Raw genomic sequence first — 10,351 nt, 5'->3', positions numbered from 1 at the left:
CTCACAGCTGTCTCTGATTCCCAAGATCTGGCACCCTCACACAGCTATACATGCAGGCAAAATGCTAAGGCACATAAAATGAAAATTAAAAAAAAAAAAAAAAAAAAGAGAGAGAGAGAGAGAATGGACTCTTGGATCCTGATAGAGACCTAATATTCCAGTTGGGCTGGTTCAATCACTTTGACTAAGGGACCACCCCCAGGAAGGTGGCTCATCTTAAGTCATGCTAAAGAGATGGGCAGAACAATGAGCTCTTTAATGAGATGTGGCTTGTTTCTCTTCCCAGAATCTCTGTCCCCTCCTGCAGCAGCTCAAGAGCCACACCAAAGTTAAAGGTCTGCCTGCTTCTCTTAATTACCCAGAGCCGGTTTCTCTTCCTTCTCCTTCCTAAGAGTGCCTCCCTTAGCACTTGCCCCAACACTTCCTCACTCCTCTAAAGCTCCCCTTCCTCCAGGTGTCTACTTCCCATGTGAGCTTCGACGGCTTTCCTTCTCTCCTTCGTCCTCTTCCAGAAAGCTGCTGAGATTCACAGCTCACCTGCCCTGGTGTGCTTTCAAACTCTAATAAAACTGTCCTTCTGCTTCCCTTTGAGTCCATTCATAAATTCTCTGAATAATGAAAACAAGAATTCCAAGAGAGGATCCTGATTTCCTCTGTCATCCACATCAGCTCAGTTGTTATGTGGGTGCAGAGATCTAAGCTCTAAGCTATTTCTCCAGCCCAGCTTACAGGTTCCTAAGTAGCAAATTAGAGATATACTTAAAACACACAGCATATTAAGGACAAAACACAACTTTAGAGAGAATATATTTAATCTATTTCATGAAAAAGAGTACAAAGCTTTGGAAAAGAGGTTTAGGTTTCCATGTACAGTAAATACCCCCGCTTCCCAGGACCCCAGGAATCACACTGTACAATAGGAACACACTCCCAACTTCCCAGGACCCTAGGCATCACACAGTACAGTAGGAACACACCCTTGCTTCCCAGAACCCCAAGAATCACATTGTACAGTAGGAACACACTCCTGCTTCCCAGGACCCCAGGAATCACACTGCACAGTAGGAACACACTCCTGCTCCTCATGACCCTAGGTATCACACTTTGTTTGAGTTAATGAAGGCCACCAAGCTCTGATTCCACCTAAACAACATATTTTATAATCCACTGGAGTTTGGTCTACAAATAAATGTAAAATACACAGTTGCATAAAAATATATTAATCCATCTACATTGAACACTTAAAAACGCACAGCAAGTGAATTCTTTCAGGACTAGACCATGTCTAGAAATATCAGTATCTGAACAGTATCTGTATTGCTTAAGCATAAAGTCATCACAGCAGGTCACCTCTAGTCTCACAAATGAAATTACAATTATGCACACAAGATGGGAAGAGTCTCCTACATGTCTATAAACCGTACCTTGAAGGAGTGACAGACAGATGGCAATCATGACTACATAGCAAGCCTGAAGGAATGACTGTCAGAGTGTCTGCACTGGCTCCCCACACACTCCTCCAGAGAGATCAAAAACTACACCATCAGCCCAGGTACAACTAGGAAGCTTGACTCCAGAGCATGGGAAGTCACACAGGCCAGCTCTCTCTGCCTTTGAAAACTGACTATCATCACAACACCTTCCCCATTGCCAGCTCTGTGGAGCCCTGGCTCCTCAGCAAAGGCTCTCCAGAAACTGCCGGGTTCTGAGGTGGAAGCGGGCGCCGGCTTAGTTTTGAGCAGGTAAACTGCGATGAGGCCATCACAGGCACACATCAATGCACCCCAATTCTATGCAAACAAAACTACCTTGTGTTTCTGGTGGAACTAGAAAGAAAGACAATGAATTTTTGAAATAGGAGATAGTTCAATGGCTACGTTAGGGACTTGTGTATTTTTCCCTTTATGGTCTTTTTTATCACAACATATTTTCTCATGAAACTAGGTACAGAATAATAATTCTTTTTGAACTGTCTGTATCGCAGAGGATCTTTATCCCTCTCCCCTTTTGTTTTATTTCAAATGGAAAGCTGTAACTAAATACCCTAAGAGTACCAAGGGCTTCTCTACACTGAACAGCTTCAAATTTCATATTAAAAAAAGCAATTTTGCTCAAGTCCACTTCTTGGGCAGGGCAGCCACAGAACACTTTTGGTACAGGCTGCTGGCTTAGTATTCACTTCTAACCTAAGGCTGATGTGCACACAGGGGAAGTGCATTTGAAGAGGCCTGCAGTGTTTTCCTTTGGGTCAGGAGGCTGTCAACAGCAGAATGTCCACAGGCACACTGGAGTGCCATGCCAGGGGAGGAAAGGACACACCAAGAACGAGTAACTGTACCCAGACACACAGTCCACACGTATCTAGGGTTTTAGCCTTTCAACTCTGACCTCTGACAAGGATTAAACAGAGTGGCACACTAAGGCAAAGGCTGACTAGAAACGCCTGCAGGAGCGCTGAGTCCTAGTCCTCTGACAGCCTGTATGCTCTCAGCGGCCACCTGGGAGCTGAGGCACCAGTCTACAAGTCGCCACATTGGGGAGCCAAGGTGTATTAGCCGTAGATGCCATGTGGTTCAGTCACCAAAGCCTGTAACTTTTATGGCCGTTCTTTCTATTCCCTAGTGCAAAGAAATGGGAGAAACGCAGATGTCGTTACGCCGGGTAATGTGACGCAGGGTGACCGCTAGTTCTTCACTTAAGCTGGGACACAGGTGGGAAAGACATCTTGGGGATGAGCACCGAGGTCTACCTTAAAGTATGCGGCTACTCCACTGTCAAGGTCAGACGGGTTTCACAGGGACAGCAGGGATGGCACTTGTGACACGGGCAGCCACTTCCTTACTGCACCACAGGCCTGCTTCACCACCATGCTACTTGACCCTGGACGGACACTCTGCACTGGGATGCCCATTAGAAACCATCACTGGCATGCAGCAGTTTGCCTCACAATGCCAAGCAGACCTCGGGAACACCTTCTGAATCACTAGGGGTACACCAGGACCGTTAAGGATGGAGGAAGGCAGAGGACTTCATACTTCTACACCTCACTTTGGCTCACAAAACATTGTCTCCAACAGGAGTGAACTTCTCAGGGTCATGACAAGCGCATTTGGACAGTCCTGCTGGAACTAACTGGTTTTCCTGTACACATACCTGTTAGAAAAACTGAGGATAACGGCTGAAATTAGGGCCATAGAAAATCCTTTGGGAAATAACAATTACATACATCATTTCAAGGCCTAGGTGGTAAGAGCCCATGAAAAGTCATGTCATTTAAATGCCATTATTTGAATTTCAAAACCACTCACTCCTAGGGCTCCTGGAATTCTCTGGATTGGTGAGTTATTACATACAGGAGTGAAGTATGTGAACTATGTATGCCTAAGACACAGCAGGCAGTGGGGCAGATGACTGTCCAGGGTCTGCCCCTTCCTGGGTGTACGGTCTTGATCGCCCTGGCTTCAAGGAGGAGGGACCCGGCTCTATCGTAAGGCTGCTGTGAGGACGTGTGGAACACACACACAGCACTTGGGAATGTGCCAGTGGATGGAAAGAACTCAACAAACGCAACTATCCTTCTGCCCGTGTCCTGTGGCCTGAGGAAGTGGGTACAGAAACACTCCTCCTTCAGCAGGTTCTCCGCTCTGTACCTTGCAGGAGCCTCAATCATGCCTGCTGCTCACTAGTCACAGCAGTTAGTCAAGGATACCCAGCACCCCTGCATACTAGGTCCTCTTCTAGGCACTGAACTCTATCCCAGGAGCCTCCTGACCCGCAAGCAGGCCATCCACACACCAAAGCAGCTCCCTTTCTCTGCACAGCACACACCTATCTAGTCTCTGAAGATCCCAGAGAACAGCATCCCGGGTTGCTCCCTCCCAGCATGCTGAGGTTGCAATCTGAGGATGCTTGTACAAGTTCTAAGGGTGTGGTGAGGTCTCCGGCTATGTCTGGATTCTCTATGAAACAAGTTTATTGGTTAAAGTTCCAGACGGTCTTTTTAAATCCTTCGCTACAGTATGGAGGTGCTTCTTTACAAACAATAGTGTTTGTGAAACAGTGATATGTCCTACCAGAAAGTGTTCTTTTTCTTCCTGAGCACAGACCCTACTGGGTCCACTAACATGACAAATGGTGGAGAAATGTTTTGCTTTAGAAACTGGAGTTGTGAAGAAAATGTCAAGCACGTGTCTGTGGCCATAAATTATTGTCATTATTAGTAACTAAACTGATAAGTAGCAGTTCATAAATTACTTTGTGCTAAATGCCGTGTGAACATTTCACCGAATCCTGGCAGCAAGCCCAGGCAGCCCTGCTTTATAGGGTTAGACGCGTCCACAGAGTACATACTCTTGCAACCACACTGTGCTACACAACAGAAACACTATAATTATTCCTGCCCTCACCAATTCATTTTAAAGAAAACTGGTAAATGAAAAGCCTCTAGAATATACCCCCATCTTTGTAATATAAGTGGCTTTAGAAAAGCTATTGCATTAGTGCTTATAATTCAGATTTTTCTTCTTAAAGTACTGATCATCGAAACATAGAGAAGTAGAGTTAAAGTGAAACACCGAGAGTTTACTCATTTAGAAGCATTAGTGACACAGCCCCCCGCAAACATTTTTATGTTAGTGTGCACTACAAAACTTTGCTTTTGATGACATTTCCCTGCCCCCTCTGAGGACTGAACCCAGCCAGGGTCTCTGCATACCAAAGAAACCTCCTCCTGAGTTACAATTCTAGTCTTTGGTGACTTGTCTAAAACATTCTGCCAAAGGCAACAACCAAGCTGAAGTCTCTTCAGCTGACAGACAAAAACCAACAGTCAGTTCTGAATCTGTGGCAAAACTATAGGTGTACATTTTCATTATCTTCCCCAAATTTCTAACTTTGCAAAAAACAAACAAACAAACAACAAAAAAAAATGAAAACAAAAACCTGGCCCCAAATCATTATCTCAGTGGTATGAGGCCCAGAGCAGAGAGGCCACGAAACAATTAAAAAGCCCATAGAGAGAACAGAAGGCCTCGGCAGATCCTGAAGTTTTAAAACAACTCTCCAGTGTTTTCTAATGTGACATTTGTGTCATCCATCAATCTAGGAACCTATGTGCACTGTTCAGGGTGTTTTCTAAAGCTACATGAACCCACTACCGACAATATTTTAGTGTAGACAGCAATGTGGAAAGGCAGGGGTGAGAAGGAGAAGTTAAGCTGTGTATTTTGAAGATCAAGGAACCACTCAAGTCACTGAAGACTAAACTTAGACTGTGCCCAGACAAAGGTAACGCCAAGGGATTCTCAAGAGGATTTAGGGATTTTAAGGTACATGAAACTACAGAATACATACTTGTGTTTTTAGAGTGAAAAATAAATTACCATTATTGCTACATTAATTAAACTGTATAGACTCTGTTCTAGAGAGTGACACTGTTTATGTCCTCAAAGAGGAAATGGCTGAGCCAAAATATTCTCATCCTGTCCAAGTGGAAATGAGAATACAAGAAATCAAACAAGGCTGAAATACACTAAGGTGCACTCACCACAGCACAGCACATCAGCCACAGACTGCAGCTGTACAACGTTTGCTGCAGCTAGTTCTGGAAGCAAAGGTTCCTGAAGTTATTAGTATAACTCTAATCAAGACCCCTTTCCTTTCCTTTTCCAGTGGCATTTCTCTTAAAAAGTAGCTTTTTTCAGGTTACTAATTAAAGTCAGGATCTAAATGTGCTTACTTCAGAGAGTTTTTAGCTAACTCAGTAATAAAACAAGCAAATATTACCTATTAAAACTATGTCAAAAATCAATGTGTAGAATGATACTTAAATAATCCCACTTCCTATCTGGTACTTCTGAGGCAGGAAGGGAGGCATGCTATACAAGCTGTCTACAGACACCCACTGAGTTTATATGTGGGGCTCAACTGATGCTTCTGAAATCTCGTGATTTATTCAAATAAAAATACGCCAAGTCAGCTTTAAAGCAGCAAGTGGGCTTTCAACATCATCATCATGAAGACAATCTATGGTAATTACAGTAACCATGAGGATCAACCCTCCAGCACCCTTCTCAGGGATGTTTCTTATGAGGCTACAGAAACAAATACCAAAGCGGTGTCAGCAAATGACTGTGCTTCAGCCCTAATACTTTAAATGAAAGTATATTAGGATAACTATGCCTGTCAACCGCATTAAAACACTGTACATTGATAATAAGCAATTTGAAGGTTTACATGTGATTTTTTTCAAAATGTCAGAATTAATGATCATAATTTCAATTCTAAATATGGGAACCAAACCAATAACAAAAATCCCAAAGCCAATAAATCTGTGTTTAACTCTTAAAACTGAAATGTGAATTTCCAAAATAACATAGTACTCACTTATATCAAATTCCACCATCACAACAAACTGCCATATACAGCAACACAGCCTAAACCCCACCTCAACAACCAGCGTGTCTCTGGGGAGCCAGGCATTGTCTGGTAGGAATATGTTCATTAAAAAAATAGTTAAAAAGAAGTCTGCATGCCCTTAGAAATTCTTTGTTTCTTCTTTCTGTATAAAGTTATAAGGCATTAATAATGGCATCTTAAAACAAATAATTTATAATAAAAATAGATTAAAACTCTTTTAAAAATACTTCAGATGAGAAAAAAGACAGAAGAGATAATAAGTAACCACTCATGTGCTCTCTAAGCTTTTACTGAATGTAGCTTTTGTTCTGCCTTTAAACAGACCTTAGACACTAAATGGAGGTGCCTTATATAAAGGTACACAGCGTAGGCCTGTCCAGTCACTATGAAATTTACACATGAAATGGGCTGACTGCTACTGATAAGGCAGGAGAGGTTATTTAAGACAACTGGTATTAGTACTGACTGCAAATTACAACAGTCTCTGATATAGCACAGACTGCAGCTTTGTGCCAAGTAGCGGCAAAGCTTCCACTACTGTGGTTCAAATGATTGTCAATGACCTGTCTAGTACACAGCTAAAATGAAGAGATTTGTTTAGAATTAAAATGTTAATAAGGAGCACAACTTTATTTTGGTATCAGTTGTTACAACTGAGCAATGGGTTTCTAGAATGCTTTCCCCCCAAAGGACAGATAGAGGACGGATGGGGCTGTGGTGAGGGCTCCTGGCTGGCTCTCTAGAATACATGTGTGAGCTCCACAGTAGCTCCACAGCCTGGCTGGGCATCGGCTATCTGCAGAGGCTGCCTGAACAAGACCCCTGTCATCATGCAAGCGCCGCCGTCGGCACTGCAGTAGTACAGGAACACGCTGACAGAAACCACAGCTTCAAGTGACAAGCACTTGGTGGGGATCCGCAGTGAGATTGCTGGTTGACTGGAAATGTTCTCTATGTCTCCAGATGGGATCTGCTCCTGAAGAAGCCACTCATTGCCTAGAAAACAGGAGAGACCATTATAAAATCTGTAGGAAATACAAGAGGCTGGGCACAGCTCTGGGCAAAGCGCTTGCCACACAAGTGTGAGAACTCACCTAAATGCTGGGGTTTACATGATACCCACCTGTAATCCCAGGGGACAGGGGGTGGGGACAGAGCATCCCCAGAACAAGCTGGCCAGTCAGAGTATTAAGACAGAGAGCTTGTGCTCAGTGACAGACCCTTCCTCAACATTTCAGGTAGGGAGAGGTCAAAGAAGACGCATGGAGTTAACCACATGCACACACAAACATGTGCATGTACACCTATACATATGTGTGTACTCACACCATGTGGACACACTCACACACATAACATACACAGACATTTGAAAAGATACAAGTAGGAAACTAGAAAAGTCTAAGAAAAGACTCTTAATCCGCAGGTAATTACTGCGAGCCTGTGAGGGCCAGACATTCGCTCTGTGGAAATGACACACAGGAGTGAGACATAATGACCCAGCCTGATGATCACTGTATTTCATTAGTGCAGCTCTTCCCTTCTGTGAAAGCTATAAAACAAACCACAAACTGATATCTACAGAGATGAGGCTGAGAACTGCATCTATGGCTCTTTGGATCTGTCACACCAGCACAAAGTGCGTCTACTGTTGACTAAACTGGAAGGTGAAAGAGCAGATCATTCTCACCCAAGTGAAAAGTCTCCAGCAATACAGTCTAAAAACTACAGAATAAACTTCAGAGAATACAAATGTATACACAACTCTGTAGCGACTTCTAAATCCAGACAAGGCACTAATAAACTATTTTAATATTCAAGTCTAGAAATAAGATGCCAGCTACTTCTTTGTATATTTTTCATATATATCACATTTATGACTTAAGACAAAATGAGATGTTTGTAGTTCTTTAAAACATTTCCATATTCTAGCCATTTTAACTATTTCTAAAGAACCAGCCCCAAAGACAAAGTATCTCCTACTCCTACATGAAGACATGGGCTCTATAATACTTTCAGAATCTTTGAATTGCTAGGATTCTTGCCTACAAGTTTATTTCCCCATATAGTAAAAAGAAGCCAATATTTTAGACAAACAATGAAACATCTAAGTATTTGACTCTTCACTTTAATGTTGTCTTCCTTTATAGGACAATGACTCAGAATTCAATGATCTGGATGTTTAAGAATGCAGCATTAAAAAAGTTAATTGTCACCATGCCATGGTGGCACATGCCTTTAATCCCAGCACTTGGGAGGCAGAAACAAGCAAATCTCTAAGTTTGAGGCCAGCCTAGTCTACAGAGCAAGTTCCAGGATGGCCAGAGCTACACAGAGAAACCCCCTCTTGAAGAGCCAAAACAAAACAACAAAAACAAAAAAAGCTAATTGTCAATATCTTACTTTAAAAGAAATACTGGTCTCTAATTACACAGAGCGAAATTAAATATATGATCTGTGATCCCCAATTACAGGGCTGCTTTGTTATGTTATAGACACAGGCAGAATAGCTAATCCTTCCTAGGACCTCCTGGAGCCCAGAGAGGGGCTGTGGCGTGCCCAAGGTTTGCAGTCTGTCCCCAGTGCTAGGCCCAAAAGTCCAGCTTTCTTCCTCGTGGGGATCAGAGGAGGTGGTTTGTTGGCACAGGCTCAGGGAGTCTCCTCGGGGCCAGTCCAGATTGTAACCAGCAGTCCACCTGCAGAGTCCCCATTGGCCTGGACATCACACTGAGAGCTGCAGACCAGCAGTTCTGCCTGAATGTATGAAGAAGGTGAGGAGGCACGAGGCCAGGACTGGGGTCACACACACAAAAGAAGTGTGTGAGAGGGTATGGGAGAGAAGGAACTGAGGAAGTGGGGACTGGGTGAGAACGTGGGAAAGAGCGTAGGAGACTAGGGCAGAGGAAGGTCATCTAAGACAAGTCCTGCTCTGAGAGTGATTTCTGGACCCAGGACTTCAGTTTAGACCTGCTGTCCACTGTGGCACAACAGCTCGAATAGGGACAGCTCTAACAAGAACAGGCAGGACACCGTCTCCTCAGGAGAGAAGGAAGAGCCACAGAAAGACATAAGAAGTAAGGAAGTGCCATTTTACTTCTCCTCAGCAGACTTTGAATTTCTTACGTATTCAGTTTTTGGTTTTTGACATTCCGTAGCTCAGATGGCCTGGAGATCACTGTGTAGCTCAGCCTAACCTCAAACCTGCAGTCCTCCTGCCTCTGTCTCCTGAGTGCTGGGACTGCAGATGACAGTTTCAGTGGTTCTTTTGGGGACAAGAAGGCAGAACAAGGTGACATATAGACAAATCTACTTCCCAGAGCCATGGTGCTCAAAGATGGCAGGGCTCTTGTGGGCCACACCATCTTAATGAGGGAAGTGGAATGGCAAAGGCCAAGAGAGAAATAGCTAAGTGGGGTTATAGCTGGACTCACATTTTCCCCATAATTCCCTCAAATCTTGCCCAAACACATAGTAAAATATGTAACAAGCTATCATCTCAAAGCCTAGGAATTTCTTCTCTGTGTGCAGAGCTCGGCCCATACCTTCAGCAGTGAGGAACCAGCAGCTGGACACGCCTTCCGTCAGCTTCGCTCCTGGTGGAAGGTCTAGCTTGAGCTTGAGCTGCAGCGTCTGGCCAGGACACACAGTCACAGGGGCGAGCTGAATGTGTGGGGCAGACTTGGGCACCTTGGGCACTGTCTTCAGCTTCTCTCTAGGGAAGGGGCCGTCTACCACGGCACTGGCAGGCTTGTAGACCGGGAGCTAGAGGACCAGAGGACGAGTTACTAAAGCAGAAGGACTTTTAGACCAAATTGAGAGAGCCTAGCCTTAAACAGGGGCAGGTTCTCCATCAATGACATCAGCTGCCACTAAAGGATGTTTCCCAGAGTACAGAGGAACAGTCTGCCTCAGCAGCCATTTCACCTGTAAGGACACA

General features: G+C 44.0%; 1 protein-coding gene across 2 annotated transcripts in view; it reads right to left on the bottom strand.

Annotated features, from left to right (window-relative positions):
• Positions 1-794: 794 nt before the first annotated feature.
• The window catches only part of Nhlrc2 (NHL repeat containing 2), a 56,845-nt gene continuing 47,288 nt past the window's right edge, over positions 795-10,351 (bottom strand). For both annotated transcript variants that reach the window (XM_036173355.1, XM_036173363.1), the window contains 2 exons: positions 9,957-10,176; positions 795-7,413 (listed from right to left, as the gene is read on the bottom strand). In XM_036173355.1, the coding sequence (XP_036029248.1) occupies positions 7,157-7,413; positions 9,957-10,176 (477 nt within the window). In that variant the 3' untranslated portion in view covers positions 795-7,156. The remainder of the gene's footprint in view (positions 7,414-9,956; positions 10,177-10,351) is intronic.

The sequence above is a fragment of the Onychomys torridus genome, chromosome 1, assembly GCF_903995425.1.
Source record: "Onychomys torridus chromosome 1, mOncTor1.1, whole genome shotgun sequence".
Lineage (NCBI taxonomy): Eukaryota > Metazoa > Chordata > Mammalia > Rodentia > Cricetidae > Onychomys > Onychomys torridus.
The sequence above is the reverse complement of the archived record's forward strand: the minus strand, read 5'-3'. Positions and strand labels throughout refer to the sequence as shown.